The sequence below is a fragment of the Notothenia rossii genome (assembly GCF_949606895.1).
Source record: "Notothenia rossii genome assembly, chromosome: 1".
NCBI lineage: Eukaryota > Metazoa > Chordata > Actinopteri > Perciformes > Nototheniidae > Notothenia > Notothenia rossii.
This window is the reverse complement of record NC_136912.1, coordinates 23,292,795-23,314,047: the sequence shown is the minus strand read 5'-3', so window position 1 is coordinate 23,314,047 and position 21,253 is coordinate 23,292,795. Positions and strand designations below refer to the sequence as shown.

Below are 21,253 nucleotides of genomic sequence, written 5' to 3'. Positions count from 1 at the left end.
GTGAGAAAGGCCTGATGATATTTATAGCTTTTATTTTATGCACAAGAATCTAGCACCATACGACTGTGAACGTAGCTCTTATTAACGATTGTGTAGTATCTGTAACACTCTCATGTCTAATTCCTCTCCTCCTCTCTTCCAGGCGACTCCCAATGGTCCGGCCTGCTGCTGGTGGCTGTTGGCTGTTCTGCCCATCGACCCCCGCTACCAGCTCTCTGTCCTCTCCATGACCAGCCTCAAAGAACGCCTTGTGAAGATCCAGCACATCCTCACATATCTGCAGAGCATCCCCAACAACTAGAGCTTCCTCTTCTGATCACCACAAATATTCAATGGACTTTGTAATGACATTCAAGCAACCTTGCAACAATATCACACAATCTTCTGTTTCTACTGCTATCTTACACTTCAACTTCTCTTTACAACAAAACCCCTAGTTTAACAGCTTCTAGTATAAAGCCTACACGAAACAAAAGACAAGCTGAAACCTGATTGAAATGTGGATCTCTGAAATCAGAGATGTGGCCAAAACCACCTCAGGGATATTCCCACTGACACACATTATTCGTGTGATTGTCAAAATATATTTTGGAAAATAACACAAATATTACGGCCACTATTCTCATCTGCTCTCAATCCTAATAGCTTCTCATCTGATAAGAATGTGGCTCAATTAGTTTGTTAAAGCACAGTTTCTATTACACTAGATTGACATTGCATTGATGCTGTTAAAGCCAACAACTATTTTAACGATTAACCCTTAATGATATTACTTACGGGGCTGAAGGGAGGAGAGTAGTATAGTTTGTGTGGAATCCTCCCTGGGGAGATCTGATAAAGGAGGTTTTCTGTTTGTTTTGCCGGCTGGCTGTAAGATTTATGTTAATTTTGAGGAGGGGTGATGTGATTCTGCGGAACAAATCCTAAATGCTGAAAGTCCAAAGACCTGATAGCAAGATGTGGTTTAGATAATCCACTTAGTGGAAGTTGTGCATGATAAGCATGTGCCTCTTAGTAAGGGGAAAGGACACTCCTGTTGAAAGACTAAAACAATGTTTCTTCTCTTCCAAGTTGTCATGCAAAGATCGGGCATACTATCCCTCTTTATCAGGTCTAAACCTCACTCCTGGCCCTTAAATGTAATCTGTATCCTATGCTTTCTTTTAATGCTTTTCTTCTCCTCACAGTTACCCTAAATCGTACGCACTATCTTTGAAAATGTTGATTTGTTATGCACATTTGGATAACGTGGTTGAGTTGGATGATATCATGTATAAGATTCAGTGGTTCTTTCTATAAATCGTCAATCTTCTAAACAAAAAAGTTCAGACACCCGTTTCATTAATTTAAATTGAATTAATTTATAAGTAGGAATATATTTGTACATCCTAATGTGAAGAATATCTCAAGGGGTTCTTGCAATATTATAACAAATCGAAACCGGACAACATGGATACAACATAAGGTTAGATGACCCGTCATTCAGAGCTGCTCTGTCCAAATGGAGGGAGGAGGAGCTGCGGTGCTTCAGTCAGTGCTGCGATTGCCTTACACCATTTTGGTATTGTGATTTTTAACAACACAACGCATTGACTTGGTCACCATTCCTTTTCTTGCCATAGGGTGAAGTATGTTTTCATTTTTTTCCAGTGGAACCATTTGTTCACATTGTGTATTCCAAATCCTAAAGACACAAGATTCAAGGCTGTTGTATGGATAAGACACCTGTTAAAATAAAAAAGGCTTTTTGGTCAGATGTTTAAGTTATAATTTTTCCATAATAAATGCACATCTTTTTCAGCCTCGGTGTTCACTGTTTGACCCCTTTAATAGAAGACCTGTAGCTGTCTGCACAACTGGAGATGTACTTCAAAGCAAGGACCTCACTTAAAAAGCCCCAAAAATATTTCAAAGCATTTATTTCTCGATAACATTAAATATGTCCATGACTACATTTAAAAAAAACTTTATTTATCACAAGTTTCAACTCTTAACTGGACGGTTTGGGGGTGGGTTTATTAGATTTGATTGATCTTAACCAAACTGTCCACCACTATCAAAATTGTCACTCTGATTGCATTATTGTATTTTATGATTTCAACAAAGCCCCTCCCCTTCAAAACCAGTCCGAAAAAGCACAGAAACGAAGAGGAAAACATAACTACAAATATTAAATATACTAAAGTCCTTAAAGAAACGAAAGTTAAAATGTTATCAGTGGGTATAGAAAGTTAATGCACATTCATTTAAAAGCTCTTAGAGCATGGACACGTTCTAACCACAAGGGGGCGACAGTACAGCATAACAGTTACAAATGTTTCATAACTCCCCTTTACCCTCTTGTACTTACTCAAACTCAACATTAATGAAAATAAGTTTTATTTTACTCAATTACATTTTTGTACGAGCATACACTTGAAATGTCACAGGAACACATTGCAACAGCAGGAAGAGTTGGTACTTGTGAACCAACGCCTCCATCTTCTTCCATCAGGGGTCATCGTGCAGAAAGCATCATAACAAACTCTGCAGAGGGAGACAGAGACAGCAGATCCACCGATAAGGACTAATGACACTCTAACATCATAAAAAGAGGGCTTGAGATGCAGCCACATTATTTTTAGCCAATGTATCGGAAACTAACACAGCACATGTTGTGATGTAATGAAATTAGTAAATGGGAAATAGATGCAGTGACGGACTAATACCAAAATAAGGGAGTTAAATATGACTCTTTTTTAAATATTAGACTGGTTTTCTTGGGAGATTTCAATCACAAGTCTGGATTTAAAGGATGACAACTCCAACACTGCCAGTTTCAAGGCTCTCAAAATCTATTCACGTAATCAGTGATCAGTTTTCTTACCACTTGTTTCACTATTATAGATTCACGTGTCAATCAGGATAGCCATGTCCTGTCAATGTAACCAAGCTTGAGGCAGGGGTCGCTAAATCAATCCAGTCAATCATGACTTCCATTTCCCATTGTGACCCTGAAGTGCTTTGCTCTGAAAGACGTCTGGTTATAGGTGTGAATCTATTGATTGACAGAGTACTAAAGCCTAATTCCAGATTAACCCACTAGCTTTATCTCTTGAGGTGCTCCTCTAACCATTTTCTGTAAAAAAAAGAAGTGAAGTGAGCGGAACAGCAGCTCCTAACACTTCAGTTCGATCTGCCGTGTGGATACTGAGAGGGTCTTCTCTCGGAGGCTGTGGAAGCTGGTTTTTCTGCCCATGTGGTTGAGCTGGACAGACACACCCCAACGCTGCCCCAGGGGCTAATTGATGATAATGAACTGCACCTGCTTATTGATCCCTTCAGGGACTGACACGCCTTTTCATATGTTCCCAATAATTATAATTGATTGGATTGCTGAGACAAGACAAACAGGATCACACCTCTAAGCCCCCAGTGTGCTGCAGCCTATAATCTCACCGACGTGCATGTGGTGCTGACGTAAATGTGTGCCTATGTGTGTGTGTGTGAATGTGTCCCAGTGCTTTGTTTATTTGCTTGGGAGGTACAATATGGTAATGACATGTTTGCAAAGTCCTTGAACTGCCCAAGTGTGTGTTCTCTTTATGATATATGACAGTTGTCCAGGCATGTGTATTGATTGTATTAATGCACTCCTAATTAGATTGGATTGGCCCCTCCAGCTAACCCACCTTGATTTAACCATCCCTGCTTTCCCATCTCAGCATTTTCCCGCCTAATTTGTAACAGATTTTCTCGTCTGTCACCTTCATCCTCAAACCATTCCAACAATGTTCATTTACTCCTCTGCTTTGTCCTTCCTAGTCCGCTCTTGCCCCATGAACACCAGCAGTTACAGACCTTTTTTGTCTGATTTACTCGTGCTCCCGTCAGGTCAGATTACCTCAAGTATTTTCTTTATCAACACTACGTCCATCACATTCCAAATGTGTGATGAATTGATAATAAACTACGATTATGTTATAATCTTCTGCATCTCAACCTACCCAAGTCGTTTTGTTTCATTAAACTAAACAGTAGTTGCAGTAAATCGCATCCTCTGGCAACTGCACAAATACCCAATGGGGCACAAGTACCCTTGGTTGATAATCACTGTATTGTGTACCAACCATCCCCTTGTCACAGTGTTTTATCACCGTGTTTAATAATTGTTTTAATGTCCTCTCACACCTTGCCTAGGGTCTAATTGTTTCCCTCCAACTCTCCCCCCCCCCCCCCCCCCCCCCCCGAGTGCCCAACCGCTCACCATCAAAGTCAATGCTGCCATCTTTGTTGAGGTCAATGTCGCTGAGGATCTCCTCCAGTTCGCCTTTCTTTAACTTCTCCCCCAGGAGGTTCTTCATGCCCTCCTTCAGCTCATCATGTGTGATCTTTCCATCCCCGTCACAATCAAACTACAACATGTTCGGTGAGTGGAGAGCAAGGAGGTGGGGACATGTGCGTGAGGAGAGACAAACACTCACATGAAGAGGATCAGGGATGGCACAAGGATTAGATAGGAACATTACTTGTTTCTGAGCTAATGAGGAGGGTGGGGATTGATCACAGTATGATGTAATGCATAGGGGAGGAGAAGACAGACAGAGTGAGGAGAGTTATCAAAAGAGATACACATATTTCAAGATGATTTTATGCAGAGTGTAGTCACAAGAAGGCAGCATGAGGTCCCTGGAAGTCTGAAAACAGCTAGAGTGTGCAGATGGGACAACGCTGACTCATGAGGTGTTAGTGCTAGAGTGAGAAACACTTTTAAAGTGAGGGCTGAGTTGGTAAGAGTGTATTCCTTTTTGTCACGGAATAAACTATACTCTGATGTGGCAGTTGAGAGCTACTGTATCATATCCCACAAATTGAACGACTCATCAGAACATGTGATTGTGTAAGCTTTAAACAGCGCTACTCAGGACCTTGGTGATGACGCACTTGTGATGAATTAACTCCAGATATAATAGCAGATGAATATGTAGCGTTGCCTTCTCAAAATAGAGGGCACATTTCTTCTTCTCATACGCACGCAGATGAATGTTGCTGAAGGTGTCTTGCCATCAGGTGTGTTATATAATTGACACAAATTATGATATTTCCATAAATATACTTTTTAATTATAATATTGATGGCAGCTGATAATTCACCCCATTCTTTTGTTAAGAGCCAGAATTTAGTCATACTAAAAAGCCCAGGACTAATAATATACATAATTTACTCCCAGTACCATAATTACTCTATAATATGTTTTCAGTTATAATCATTAGGAGCACATTATAACCTTTGTCTGTTTAGCAGTTACCATTAAAAACCAATCATGCTATAATGCACTAAATGAAAAACCCAGGTGTGTGAAGCTTTAATAAAAAAACACAATCATCTCAATTGTTTAGCTTGGTCGGCGGCTACGTCATCAATTCAACATGTAAGTAATACCACTGCATTCACGTCAAAGAGAGGAACTCAATAGTTCCTCAAGGTTACTGATCCACAAATTAACAGGTGAGTCAAACAAATGTAGAATATAAAGGGTGGCAATGTATGTGGCAGGATCCAGACTTTATAAAAACATCATCATTTTGTAATATTTTCCTTCCTCAAAATGTGTAACTTCTGCATTAATTAATGGCTCACTAACACTCTCCCCCTCTCACTTGTTTACCCGTAAGAGCCGTATGTTTTGGTACTCTCTAAGGAAAGGTCATGTTGCACACTTCAAAGTATGTCACAGTACCCTGCTTGAAATCAGACTTCTTTTGAGTCCCTGGCTGGGGACCTCTTACTTGTTTGAAGGCGCAGCGGAGCTCCTTCAGCCCGACCATATGAGCAGTCTCAGCCAGCATCCTTGGCCCCATTAACTCGCAGAAATCATCAAAGTCTACATGACCGCCCCCTGCAAGAGGCCGAGGACACACACAGCAATGTACACAGAAGACACACGCACAGGTACACAGTCAAAACTGGAGTGTTAATTTAACACTCATAGATAAGGACCATTATGTTCACTGGCTCAGTGTTCAAATTAACTCTTTAAGTGTTAATTTAACACTTAAAGAGTGTTAATCCCTCCCTTTAAGTGTTAATTATTGCTCTATTTTGGTTTAGAGCAATAAGTAGGCCTATCCGTAGAATATTTTCTAGATGGTTCTTATCTATGAGTGTTAAATTAACACTCCAGATTTGACTGTGTAGACTACCAAGTAATCATGTTTATGCCTCCCTGGAGTGCTTATGACAGAATAATTCAGATCCTATACTGGAACCTATGCAATTGTTATTATTCCAATTCGGCAAGTACAAGCTAAACATAACATTTACACAATTTAAAAAATTCAATAGTTACAGCTTATGTACACATACAGTAGAGTCAAGGCATCATTTGGAGTTGTGTTTCCTGTGGCCAAAATTCAATCCCCATTTAGCTTGATTTCGGTCTCCACCAGCTCCGGAGAAACATATATGGTTCTACGGCTTCTGAATGCTGTACTGTTTTCACCAGGTAGTTGTTCACTTTTCAGCCTGGTGCTGGACAAACAAGTGTTTTATGAGATTCTACACTAAAAAGTTGCCTGCAGCATCTTCAAACAATGTTTAGGGAAGCTGTAAAGTGCGACCATGGACCAAAACCAAAACAATGAGATGAAAGAGGCTTAAACCCTCAGTGGAGCTGAGGGGGACTGCAGTGTTGATGATAACTCTTGTTTGGTTCAAACTGAGCTACCCCTCTCAAATTAGGCCACATGTAGAAATGAAATCCAATCCAAAAGGAAAACAGGGATTGAGGTTCTCTTTTAAAGCTCTTTTTTTATTATTTATAAAACGACTTCTCTTTTTTGATGTCCAAAGGCTTTTTAGGAAACAGTCTGTGAAAGTTTGACCCTTACCCCCATATTTACACAACAATAATATAATGTCCTTCTTCCTGACGTACGGCTTCTCAGCGCGACTGTCACGGAGGTGATCTCTGGGCCCATAGATCTCGGCCTCCGTTACGGGTTGTATAGCTTAATTGTGGTTGATTGTGTTCACCTGGTGCCCTGTGTTGTCCCTTCCCCCCTCACCTGTGTCTTGTTGATTGATTAGTGTGTGTATTTAGGCTCTGTTTTCCCTGTCAGTGGAGAGGTGTGTGTGTGAGATCCTGGTGCCTGCAGGCTGTGCTCAATGAAACCACAGCAGGATTGAGGCTGTTTGTGTTATATCATGTGTATGGTGTAATAAATGCCCACACCGGGTTGTATTTTGGACGTTCTGCCTCTGCCTCCTTGTTTGGTCGGGCCGCTCAACGGTCAGTCTCACAGCGACTGTGGCCTTTTGAAAACCTGTAAACACGATTTTTTTTAAAAATATATATTTCTTTGGGTTTTAACACTTTAATAAATAGCAGACACTGAAAATACTGAAAATGGACAGGAAAGGGGGAGAGTGAGAGGATGACATGTAGCAAAGGTCCGCAGGTCAGATTCAAATCTGGGCTGCAGCAGCAGGGACAAAGCCTTTAGGGCCAACCTTTTCAGGTGAGCACTGTGGCACCAGGTTATACATTATTTTGACTTCTCTGTCGGACAACATATTGTACAAACTAATATGTTTTGGTAAAACTGCATAAAGTAAGCACTGGGTTTATTGAAAAAGTCTTATAGTCATGGCTGTAACATGTAGTGCATCTCCCTCAAATAAAGTGTTGTAATACAAAAGCATAAATACAAATAGTTTGTCAATATTTTCTTAAATGCAAAAGAAAAGCTTTTACCAATGCCTCCAGCTTTCCTTGACTTCTCACCATACTTCTATGTGAAAAGTTTATGAATTTCCGTAGTGCATAAAGGCGATAACAATGCATTCAGCTTCCTGCTCATTATGTTTCCTTCCACCCAGTTCTGTTTGTTTGATCCCCATGGTAATTATCAAAACAGGCGGACACAATGGAAGGCTCATGTTATTAGTTTGACAAAAGGCAGGCTTATTTGATAGTGTGTACACCAATATAGCCGGTGGGTTTTCATTATCTGGGCCTTGGGTTAATGTGAAAGACTTCATCTATAGAGCCATGCTGTCATTTTAATCAGTGCTCAGAGAGAGTCAGGATTGTTGCTGATGAAAATCAAACTGTCTGGATGGAAAAATACTTTTAATGCTGGCGAATATGAAAGTAAAGGTTTTAATTGCCATATAGTTGCAACAACAACTGAAGGTTGCTAAAATATAATTTCTTCTATGATTTTTTTGTTAGAAATTGTAATACGTGCATGGAGGTGGGCAGACTGGCTTTACCCTTGTGGAAGAGCAGTCTGTGGGGGATTACTGACACCTCCTTAAAATATTGTATGCTATTAAATATAATGCTTTTTGCTCCCAAGTCAGTGTCCTCTTGCCTCGCCATTGACACCCTTGATGGCTTCTCTGTTGAGTTTGTCGATACCTACAAATATCTGGGTTTTTGGTTGGACAGTAATCTGAACTTTAAACATCACATTGAATTTCTAACAAAGAAATTGAAATTCACTCTTGGCTTCCTTTACAGACTTAAATGTTGTTTTTCAATTTCATCCCGTAAAAGGTTGGTCTCTGGCTTATTCCTGTCCCAGCTTGACTACAGTGATACAATTTATAGATTTGCCTGTCCCACTGTTTTGGCCAAACTTGACCCACTCTACCATGCTGCACTGCGTTATATATCAAATGCGCCCTATAGGACTCATCATTGCAAACTGTATAGCCTAACTGGAAGGTCCTCACTATACTATGTGTAGGATGCAGCATTGGTTTTTATTAATGTATAAAGCCATTTTAGGTAAGCTTCCACTGTACATATGTGCCAGATTTGCCCCAGTTTGTGACTCTTACAACCTCAGAGCCAGTGCCTGCGGTTCCAGGTACCTGCTGTGCGGACTGAGGCTGGAAAAAGGAGTCTTTTTTATTATGGTCCTTGGTCTTGGAATGACTTTCAATCATGCCTCAAACTGACGGCACTTGTCTCAATAGCATGTTTTTAATTGAAGTTTGTCTGAAGTCCTTACAACCAGCTGCTCTTGCAGTAATAAGTAGTGTACCTTTCTTACTGTCCTAAATGTGCACAATGTAGTGACTGTTTTTTTGTCTTTTGTTTTCTTAGTTATGTTCTCTTTTATATGTTTGTGATATGTGTTATGTGTAACGTTGCTGCCTTCTTGGCCAGGTCAGCATTGAAAATGAGATTTTATCTCAATGCTTTTATCTGGTTGAATAAAGGTTAAAAAAATTAAAAAAGTTGTGCCTCAAGTGGGTCCGTTTATAATCATGAAGTGGAGATTATTATTTTTTTTAATCGAGAGTTACATAAAAAAGACTGATTTTCATGGCATTAATGGATCTGTAGGGATTACGCTCCAGAGATTAAGCTAGGGATATCTGAAGCTCATTCTACTGTAAGGGTCAAATAAAAGTATCAATGAATAGATGAATATTTCATATTACATAGTATACAACATAGCAGGAAATACAAAATGTAATCACCACAACCAAAGCCCTGAAGTTATGAATAAATCTCTTTTTTGTTTCCCCTTAAAGTAAAGCTTTAAAGTACTTCCTACACAGTTTGAAGCATCACATAATGTGCTCTATGCTCTTTCCACTTACAGTATACATTAAAGGCAAAGTGTGTAACGCCAGAGAGATGACAATTTTATGTGTTAGTGGTGTGAAAAGACAATTTTTCCAAATGAATCATGAAAATAATTAGAAACAAGGCTATTCAAGCCTACTATTAACAAAACTGCACCTCAGACTTTAATATAAAATTAACTGTGGTTTCCTCTGTTTTTAATGACTTGCTGTGGTCATTCTGGCCATCTGATCAGGAACGACTTACCCCCGGGACAGATGAAGCTGATAAACTGGACAGAAGCCAGTTAACAAGGAGTAAATGTTATGTGGTAAAATAATTACTTTGTGGACCCAGTCTAAAGTTTCATAATCAGTGTTACTCATCGCTCTATGCTACATTTATGTAAAAGGATCTTATGTTTAGCCTATACTTCTAAGCAGGCCTTTGACATTCTTCAACTTTTATAACATACCAACATGTGTGTTATCAATCCCACAGGGGAACTCTAATGGTGTCATTTGATTTTTATTTGCCTTTTATTTTTTAAGCTATCAATTTCTGAGAATGTATCTTGCTATGTTAAACAATGTTGGTGTTGACAGCATTTCAATAAAAACAAATCATTCAACTGCAACATCTTTCAAAAACAATCTCAAATTTCTCTGGATTACCCACATGTCAATAGGCCTACTATTTCGTTAGTATAAAATGTAGGTAAAATAAGGTGATGTTATTCAAATATTCCTTTAGAAATTGAGTGCAACTGAAGAGACATGTAGTCATTATTTGTTATAATCAAAAATAACGTTGTTTAAACAACTGAAATGCTCCTTTACATCTGAGCCGCTGGAGGGGCGGGTACCGTCTGTGTTTGATTGACAACAGCTGGCAGGACGCTCTCCCCCAGCAGGGGAACAAGAGACTAAACTAAACAAGTTTCGCTTTGGTTGCAAGTGATGGACAGATAGTGTTTTTTAGGCTTTGGTTTTGAGGGGTAACCACCGCGCCAGCATCCACAAGGGCCGAAATGACATTTCGTGTGTAGGTAATGTGCTGCAGCTGGGCAGCTTATTAGAAACCTGGCCTGCAAACTGAGGCTGACAGTGCAATATGTTTGGTCACTCCGAAGCTAAGCTAAGGTGCACAACAAGACGTCATATTGTTAAGTTTGAAGGGGATTTTAATTAGCAGAAACGCCAACGTTGTTAAAGTATTGGGTCTAGTGACATGTAGCAGGTTGCTGTCTGGCTGTTATTTTGTTTTCCCAAAGCACAACAATAAACATGATGTATTTTGGTTTAGAGCAATAAGTAGGCCTATCCGTGAAGTGTAGTGATGACGTTTTAGTGCAGGCAGAAAGCAGTGTTTGTTTGTAGTAAAAAGTCATTTTTCCTATTTCACCTGTAACCACCCAACAGTGATGTAATTGACAGTTACAGGATAATGGAAAATATGGTGAAAACAGAAAAAAAAGAACAGTAGTCAGTGAAGTGAGTCAATGTCTTTCACAAAACAGTAAAAACCAGTATGTCAAGTTTGTTACCATTCAGTCACCTAGGTTGATGGCGGCGGGCCAAGTGAGGCTGTTGGAATTGAAATGGGCAAGGATTAAATGTACCTTCGTCCACTAATCCACGGTTCTAAGCTTTTTTCAACAACAAATACTTTTAACCGTCACACAGTCAGTATATAACTCTCAGAAATTCCCTTTTACGTTGTAATTATCATCCATAGTGGTTATTTGCATAAAACAAGTTGTATTTAATAAATGATTGTATTTTTATTGAAGTATTTGCTTTTGATTAAAAAGATAACTCGCTTAGTAGCTCCGTTTTATATAACATAAACTGGCTTCCCTCCTGCTGATCTCAACACACATCTGTTGTTGACAATGGATTATGCATTTATTTAAACAAGGACCATGTATACAAATACATCAATCTCAGAAAAGAGAAGATGCAGTTTTATCACCATAGACCCACCCAAGGCCTGGGACTAAAGTCATCTTTACCGTCTGATTGGTAGTTCTGATGCAGTGTAGGTGTACAACTCAGTGATGCAAATTAGTCGCTTTTCGGCGCCTCCCGCTTTTTTAAGGCTGCTTTGGGTGACTTGTGTAATTCGTGGAGAACCGAAGAGTTTTCGTTTTGGGGGGGGGGATCCGTCCGTTAGTCCGTCCGTTAGTCCGTCCGACTGACGGACAACTTCTCACTTCAAAAAAGAAGAAGAAATCTAGATCGCAAAATAATTAAACAAGCGAGTGCCTGTTTTTCCTGGTCAAGGACAGGTTCCTTGAACACAACACGAGCGTAACGTGTCTTCACGTGGTTATGTCTCGTCTGAAAGGAGTGTAGACTAGACTAGAGTGCTTACGGAGAGCACCGGAACGCCGCTCCAGCTCTTCAAATATTGCAGTACCCATAAGGAGCCGTACAAATGCCGCAGTGTTTGCGTGGCTGTGTCTTTAGTTGTGAGCACAGTGGCGATCTGTTATTAGCATCTGGTTAGTTAGCTATGCTAACGAATTTAAAGAGCTTTTCTACAACCAGGCGGAAGAGAGCTCTCTCCTGAGAGGCTCAAATAACCTCAGCTCAGTGAGGTTAAGGCACACCTTGATATGATCATTCCAATTATTAATGAGACATTAGAGACTAAATTAAAAACAGGTATAAAATACTATATGACAGTAACAAAAAAGTTGTTAAAAATAACAAGAATAGAGTTTAAAAGGGGAGTGATTTGTAAAATATCCAAAAAGAAAAATCTGCTTACAGTTCTGTTTCAAATGGGTGTTGAAAGATGTACTCATAGATCTCCTCATTTTGCTCTCAAAGTGCACCAGATTGATGCTTTTAACTTCAATATTTAAAAATAAATCTTCCCGGGGGAGCATGCCCCCGAACCCCCCAAGAGGAGGTTAGGTCCCCCCCACTTAAATCATGTTCACATGGATACTAAATACATTTGCACACATCTTGTGTCCATATCTTTCTTTTTTTGATGCTCATGCCACACCGTGCACATGCATGCGCGAGTCATGGTAAGATATCTGGATTAAGAGGTTGCTTTTTCTTTGCACAGCATGAAAGAAAGGCCAAATGAATTGGCTGTGATTTTAGTTTTTTTAAGCAGAGGTTGAGTTCAATAATTTGTACGGCCCTTGGAGGATGTTGTAAAAATTGAAAGGAAAAAGGTTCCCCACCCCTGCTGTAAATAATAATAAAAACCCTTGATTTATAACTTAACATCTCTGTCTCCTATTGATCTGAGTATATTATAAAGAATAGCCAGTTAATTGTAGCATTATAGCACAGGCCTTTGTCAGATGGTATATTACGCTGTTTTTTTCCTGCTTCGAATAGTTCTCTCTTTTTTCACCATACCTGTGTTTGCATCACTGCCTAATTTGTATTGTGTATAAATGCAGGTGGACTGCTGAAAACACTAAGTCTTCATTATTATAAAACGTCACGGGTTTGCTCAACATGTCTAAGAACTGTGTCCTCTAGAGGTTTATGTAAGGCCTTGACAGATGCTCACAGATCAGATCGACACTTGGTAGGTGTTATAGGAGCTGTTCTCCAGGCTCATGGCAGAAATCAATGCAGTGATGATTCACCTTAAACTTTAAACACTCACCACACACAAATCTATACTGGATCATTCAGTATAGATGGTAGAGACAAACACACCCTCATTAAGAGCGAGAGAGAAAAGTTTGATCCAAACTAAACACACTCTTCACCATGCAGACTTGCACTCCTACACCCTGCAACTGCTGTGTGAGGGCCATTAATCAGTCGGCTAAAATGTCCCCTACTTCCAAGACAAACATCAATGCCTCTCCAACTAATAAGAAAGACTGCACGTATACAAGCACACATGTTTGTGCAACTGACACATAAATCAGGCATCCACACATACTCACTTCAGAAACACCCATCAATCATGCACAAATGCTTTAACCACTCAGGAAGAAAATAAAAAACAACACACAGTCAAATAAACGGATGGATCAATACGCACATTTCATCTTAATTTGCTGGATGATCTCGATGAGCTCCATCTCTGTCGGCATGTAGCCCATGGTCCTCATGCAGTCTGCAATGTCTTTGTAATGAATGAAGCCATCCGCATCATAGTCAAATTCCTTGAAGGCCACATGTAGCTCTGACAGACAAAAAAAAAAAAACTAATTATAGCAATTGCAACAACTGTAAAGTATTTTCCCCAAGAGCATACAAACTGTGTGTGGGCAGATAGTTCAACTTTGAACAAAGTATTCAATTATCTGTAAGTTGTTGACTCCAGCAGACAGAACCCCAGCCAGCTCTCAAGAACAGCAAGTTATGTTGTTTGAATTGATTTTGCTGCTCTGAGTCAGTACCAAACATTTCAAGTCAGTCTGAAAAACATTCAATCTCTTTCGTGGATCACGAAGAGAAGCAAAAAATCAATTCGATTGATAAAGCTTTGTATTGACTTGCAATTTATCATGTATTTGCTTCGTAATTAAGCTTACCACATCTTACCATCTAACTCCTCCGGCATCAGCACTCTATCCTGTGGAGCAGGGAAGAAAAGAGAAAAAGCATAGAGATAATTACAACGCCACATCTGAGGACAGGATTTACAATCAGGGTGGCTTTAAAACAGCAAATTCTCCTGAGACATATCCAGGCAATAATCTGTTTTTGACTACCAAATTAGAATAACATGCATATCATGTCAACACTGCCGCATGCTGACAGTATTCTCTAATGGGATTTCACCCTGCGCATGTCTTTCTAATTTGCAAAATGACACACCACACACTCCTGTGTACACACACACAGACAGGCACAACATCTTCAGTATCCTGAGGGACATGCAGCACATGCTCAAGTCTGTGCATACACAAATACACACCCACGCACAACAATGTGACAGTGAGTAATACAAACCTTGCAAAGAAAAGGATACATGTAAACCAAGACATGGATACACACATACACACTCTCCACACAAGAAGCACAAGACATATCATTTGCATAAATCCTTGTGTTTGAAACATTCAGTATTCTCTGCCTTGTTTTGACATTTGCTCAGGGTGTTCTCTCCCTCTCTCTCTCCCTCTCTCTCTCTCTCCGTGTTTTTCCCTTTTTGCATGTGTTCAGGGAAGTTGAAGCAAAGCTAGGAGCAAAATATCCACATTAGGAATAATGGATTGCAGTGGAATTTATTAAAGCTTTAAATAGCTATATGTTAATATATTCCAGTGGCTGACAGACAGTTTTGATAAATACACATTTTGAAGTCGCAATACTGTACAAATATCCTCAGGCAAGAAATACTCTTGACATTTTAATAAGTTGACCATAGGGCTCTTGTTTTGTCAAAAACACATCACATGCATCAATCCAATGTTCTAATTAGCATTTGTGTAAACATGTACTAATTTGAATTGTATGAATATGTAAAGCTTCAATATAAAAGATTATGAAATGGAATTAATCCTCCAATCAATTATGGCTTTTCAAAAATCTTGCTTGCTCCAACAACATCTTGAATCCAGGGCTATCTAACAATGTGCTACTGAAGCATTATCATCATGTCCACAAGGGAAGCAAGACACATGTAAACTCCCTCATCTCTTATAGAGCAGCTGAGCCTGACATATGGAGATATAGCTAAGCACAATACTGCACCAGCCTGAAGATATCTATAAGTTCAAAGAAACAAGACCGACACACACAAGCTTATGAAAGCTCTGATTATTGCCAGCACAAATTTGCTCTGGGCTTTCTTTTTCCTCACTTTAATTCAGTAAGGGAAATAATTGAAGCTGAATAAGATAAAGACACTCTAGCAGAGGTGGAAGTTCCACGTTATTTGCATCCATGCACTGTACTAGCATTTAGTAGTTATGTTTCTGTACTCACATTTATTCCAGAGGGTATAGTTTTGAACTCTTTACCTCAATGCATTCATCTGATCTTTATAGCAATTACATGAAATGTTTTACATTAAAACTGTGAAAAATACGTGTTATTGTTAGTTTGTAGGAGATTGGCAACTGAATGTTAAACATTGTTTTAAATGTAATGCTAATGCTCACCTTACTTCTGTGCATTTATATTTCTATGTAGGACCTCTGCTTTAATCAAGTGTCCATTTATATTACTTAACTGCAACTGAAAGATAAAAAGGCGGAGCAGAAGTGGAACGTAAATGCAAAGAGAAGTGCAATATTTTCTCCTAATTCATGTTGGCACTCAGTGTATCTTATACATAAATCATACAAGGTCATCCTGCTTAAGTGCACAATAGCTTCAGGAAAAGGAGAAGCCCCCATAGTTTTTTTGGAAGGGGCATCGCATGGCAGCCGTTCAAATAATTATCCACTGTAAAATATTGCCACTGAGTTGAAAAACAAATGCCATGCCAAGAGCTACCTCACTAAAGTTGTACTCTGCCATAAATACTAAAACATCATATAAACCTCTTAATATGATTTTTGAGGCTGCAGCATTTCCCGGAGTCCAACAGCGCTGTTTACCCAGGATCCTCCAGCCTACAAGGGCATTTTAAGAAAGCAAGGCCAATACATTAATTGGATTTTTTTTCCATCCAGGATTAGACACCATGCCATGCAGACTCTGGATTCATCCGTCAGAACGAACCCATTAACAGTTAATTTTATTGTATCTGCCTTGGTCCATGGTCGACTGAGCAGTCTACTGCGTTATAAGACATATCGGAGGTATACATGACAAACACATCATGTCCTCCTCAGGTGGAACGCACAGTACAGCGCGCACTGCTCATTGATGGGTACACTGGATTTTAATTCACATACATCTGTGCTTCACTTAGTCATGTTAATGCATTAAGTGTTTTTCTTTTAGTTATTTTCTCTCAAGGCCCTCTCTTCACTTAGATCTAATGAGGACTGACAGTGAACCTTGCTAAGGGAGTTATTAATACTTGTGTTGAGGCAGGGATTAGGACTGCTGAGGGATGGATGGGCTCCCTGCCTCATTGTCAAGGACATGTATGTCCTCTTTCCTGTGAATACTACCAACCTCTCCACCTGGCTACTAGTAAATTCTAACCGGGGACCGCTGCAGGAAAACAATGCAGATCAGTGAGGTGAGGCTGTAACTCAGAGGAGGATTCAGTTTGCTCTCCTCAGTAGCCCAAGGTCACTGGGAAATGGCTTTTCACTTCCCACAAATTGCTTTAAAACAATGAAAACGCTCCCATTAGTTATTACGAAATTGAGATATGCAACATAATTAAAACGAGTATCGGCACTCTAGTTCCCTTGGCGTAGATTTAAATTAAGTTGTTATGTTATCTTTACAGTAAATCCCTCTTCTATAATGAAAGCATTTATGGAAATGCCTTACTCTGCTTTAAAGAGGTCTAACCAGGGTCCCATATTGTGCCACAATTAAAAGGATCTTTTATTAATTTAAATGTATGTAAGAATAATAGTAATAATTGTAAATCAAATAACATAACATTATAATGTGAATTCATATAATATAAACCACACAACTAAAAACAAACTGACTGAGCAAAATATTCTTGATAAAAAAGCTTTCATGGTAACTAATATAAATACAAATAAATTGCTGGTTGGATTAATGCTGGCTATTATATTTTGTCTCCACAATGTTATTCAGAAATACATTTTTAATTCTATGAAAACATATTTTCTAGGTTGGACAGGGTTAATGGCAAAGCTTTAAAGTCTTTTTTTCATGCATCTCGAATGTGCTCAATAATCATCTGTTATAAAAAATGATTGTGACCTTCTGCATGTGAAGTCTTTGCTTTTCAGCTTTACCTACTGTAGAATAAGCCCTTGTGATTGCTGTCCATTGCCACAATTATTCAATTAGTATTTGCCATGCTGATTTCTGTCCTTGACAAAGGAAAACGTTTTTTTGTCAATTTCATTAAGATCCTGGATCTGATCCACGTCCATTCTCTCCATACCATGCAGCCAACTATCCCCTGTCTTTTCCTATTCATATCCAGTTCTTAAGGTTTATCAAAACTTGAAATACCTTTTTATTTGGTTGTTGTTATGATTAGCAAAAAATCTGTTTATTATTATATTAAATCTTATTTTTGAAATGTAATATGTTACAATTGCCCCCTGTCTCCACTACACTGAAACCTGCAGACATGATATTCTGTACTCCAGGGCTAAACATACAGTATCTCAAAACCATTTTCTAAAGGGTTGTCCTCGACTAAAGAAATTCTTATTTGTATAAGTGTCGTCTGACATTTGTCAACTAATTGATTTGCTGACAGATCTACTTTCCTTAAAGAATAATGCTAAAGCAACACTTTAAATCATATCTCTGGTAAATCTTTACCAGAGATATGCTCTTACTTTTCTTTGTAATAGAAAACATTCAGCAATAAAATACAATTAAAATATTAAAGCCGCACAAATCTTTTATATTACACTTAAAACACATATAAATGGTGCTCTTGAAATCAGTTAACCCATCCTTTAACAGAATTGGGTACGGTGACATTGGACTGGATCGTTGCATTGGCTCGTTTTCCAGTGATCAGTGGTGCCCTGCAGCAATCTGTGATCAGGGAATCAGACGTGAACAGAGCCTCAGTTGAACCAGCCAGGCTTTAATGGAAACCAGCCCAGGGCCGGTAGTAAATCATCTGTGAAGTGGAATTACTGGAGTGACTTCTTGGAAAGGATTGTTGTTGTTGTTTTTTTTCAGGTAACAGCCGTCAGTCCTGATCAGATGGTTTCGCATTTGATTTAGTACAGGTTGGAAAGGGTTAGACTCTGCCCATAAATCTGACCTATTCTATGTCAGAAAATTACCGTATCTCCATTGTGCTGTAACTTTTAAGAAAAAGAGGTCAATTTATAATTCTTTATCAACGTTTTTTTCCAGTTACTTTCAACTATCTCAAAAACATGTTTTATATTTTATGGCTAGATTCCATATTGTGTGTGTGTGGTTTAGGAGTCTTTCAGGAAGAGGTAGATAGGCCAGGGAATTATGTTGTCGTGAATTGTCCTACGAGTAGTTTAACCCTGCTATTTACCAGAAGCTGTTTCTTGACACATCACAAGCTCCTGGGATTTTTAGAAAATCATAAGCTTGAAACTGCAACCATGACCTTTTTTGTTGGAGTAGCCTGACCAGAAACAAAGAAGTAAGTCAAGGCATTGGAGTATATCGGGCAACGGGCTGCTGAACTGACCTCTCCGAAGAGTTTATTGAGGAAGGCAACGTAGGCAGCAGCCACCGCTGAGCTCTTGCTGAGGTTTCTTTTACTGTTCCGACGTCCCTCCTCTTCCACTGAGCTGTTCCCTTGGGCAAAGGGGGACTTTGACTTTGTGCTGTGAAATGAGAAAGGTTTATATGCCTGCCAAATTGTAAAAGATGTCATCATCCGAGCCAGGTCTATACATTCTTCTCCTAACTTACTTTAATAAACACACTAAGTGCTTTTTGAGTAATTAATTCCTATTTCCCTCATAAGAACTGTCTATCCCCGTAACAATTGAAAAACGTCTGCAGCCCAACCCCCTGACATTAGTTACATCAGTCACTCAAATGGAAAGGAAATGTTTCATAGGTAGTCAAGTTTGAAATTCGGAAGCTTGTCATGCAGCAGACGTACCAATCGATGACCCTAATTGGGTGCACACAACTACACAGCCCACTCCCCTTGTGCTAATCAATGTTGATTACAAACAGACAATGATAATAACCAGAATTTCTTGGAGAGGCTGAGCTGAAGAGCCTTGCGTTTGAATCTCTCAGACGTGGGCGGTCTGCCAGTGGCTGCCCCCCTCCCCCCTCGAGAGGAGGTGCTAGGTGAAAGAGAAGGAAGCCATAATCAATTCAAAGCGCAATAAATGTCTCAGAATTCATATAAATACTTATTATAATAATTCACATAACCAGCCATACAGATCAATATTAAACTTTATGGCTTATTTTAAGCATGGGCCCTCCTGCTGAGGAAGTGGAGATGGATTCAGACGGCTGATGGACAGCAGCACCAATGGGAGACAATTGTTTGAATTTTTGGAAGTTTCACATTCTGTTTTACAGGGGAAACTGGAAAAATTAAAAACAACTTTCGAAGAAGGTTAGACCATCTCACATAGTCGTGCTTGCTCCTATATAATCCTCACTAATTACTATTTGAGATAATAATAATAATAATAATAATAATAATAATAATAATAATAATAATAATAATAATAATAATAATAATAATAATAATAATAATGAAGGGGGTAGGTCTCTTGTTTGTGTTGGAGACACATACTTTGGGATTTGGAATGATGGATAAATTGATGAATATTACCAAGTACAGGATTAAATCTCACAACCTCACTTCCTTACTTGGCTTTTCATTAGATTTGTAATTAGAATGCTAATTTAATTTAATTTGTATACATTTCCTATTCATTCCTCCCACACATTTATATTACTGACCTGGCAGCAGGGGATGGTATACTGTCTGGTCCTGCATTAGCACTTTTCCCAGACATCCTAGATGTTAGAAAAGATACATTTAGAAAGCAATGTCAGTTTATACATGATTAAAACCTCATTAATATCTTCAGTTGTTATACGGTAGCGTCAGCAAACATTGTGCTATTTAATCACCTATCAGACACATTAATTAGCACTTACATGCAGTTGTTGTAATCGCAAACCGATTAATTTAAGTGGGTTTAAGTCACATTTTGTTTCCACCAGGTCCTGGCTCCTGCTTTTTTCATTCACAAAATCCTCAACAAAGCTCACCAGCTTTCTGTGTATCTGCCATTCGAGGCGGAGTGGATTGTTTACAGGGACTTTATCAGAGCTTTTTGCTAAGAACAGCAATACCTGCGGGGGTAGAAAACGAGGTTGATGGGATTGAGCCATAATAGTTGTTGTTTTTTTGGGCTGTAAAATAATTAACTTAAAGTGCCAGTGTTTAGGATTGAGTGACATCTGACAACAAACAAATTGAATACCCCTAATCTCAGCTTTTCCTTTTAGAGGGTCACGAAAACTGCACTGTTGAAGTACTTGGGAGTTATTGTTTAACGTTTCTTATGGAATATCAAATTATCACATTTGTATGACCATGGAATTTCAATGGTTGCATAATTCGTTGCTTACTGAATCTTGGACCAATGTATATTTCTCATTATTTGTTGGAATTACACAAAATCCGGGGTCTTGGGTTCTGTTAACTATGACTACTATGTCCTGAGGGAGAGGGAGGAGGAACGGCTTTAATCCAATCAAGAGAAAGATTATTGATTATATGAGGACACACTGTGCCAAGCAATAAAATAAAATACACAAAGGGTAAAAGGAGCGTAGGCATCTTAAAATGATGGATCAAAGGTACGGAGAGGAGGAATGGTGTGTTTGGAAAGGTGGGATTGTGAGTTGGAGGAAGATGTAGCAGGGAGAATAAGAATAAATGACTATCCCATGTGCAGAGGAAGAGGAGGAAAGACGTATGGCTGTCTGTTTGATAGGCAGATTAATGTTCTGTCATGGACCGCTGCGGCTATGGCTATCAACTCCATGATGATAAACGGCCGTACTCAGCACTGATGCGCAATAAACATATCACCTCACCCCTCCATCTCGCATGCCGTGAAGACGGAGACAAGACAGATACCAA

The 21,253-nt window shown here is 39.1% G+C and overlaps 2 protein-coding genes across 2 annotated transcripts in view; one reads left to right on the top strand and one right to left on the bottom strand.

Moving 5' to 3' along the window:
* Positions 1-1,800, top strand: part of lonrf1 (LON peptidase N-terminal domain and ring finger 1) — a 25,638-nt gene extending 23,838 nt beyond the window's left edge. The window contains exon 12 of the mRNA XM_079678859.1: positions 143-1,800. Within this exon, the coding sequence (XP_079534985.1) occupies positions 143-301 (159 nt within the window). The 3' untranslated portion in view covers positions 302-1,800. The remainder of the gene's footprint in view (positions 1-142) is intronic.
* On the bottom strand, positions 900-21,253 carry cabp4 (calcium binding protein 4). The gene is made up of 9 exons (XM_079678875.1): positions 21,203-21,253; positions 20,059-20,115; positions 19,323-19,424; positions 18,809-18,947; positions 14,101-14,131; positions 13,595-13,738; positions 5,769-5,878; positions 4,247-4,394; positions 900-2,526 (listed from the first exon to the last, which is right to left on the bottom strand). Exons 1-9 carry the CDS (start codon positions 21,220-21,222, stop codon positions 2,498-2,500), a joined length of 780 nt encoding a protein of 259 aa, XP_079535001.1. The 5' UTR covers positions 21,223-21,253; the 3' UTR covers positions 900-2,497.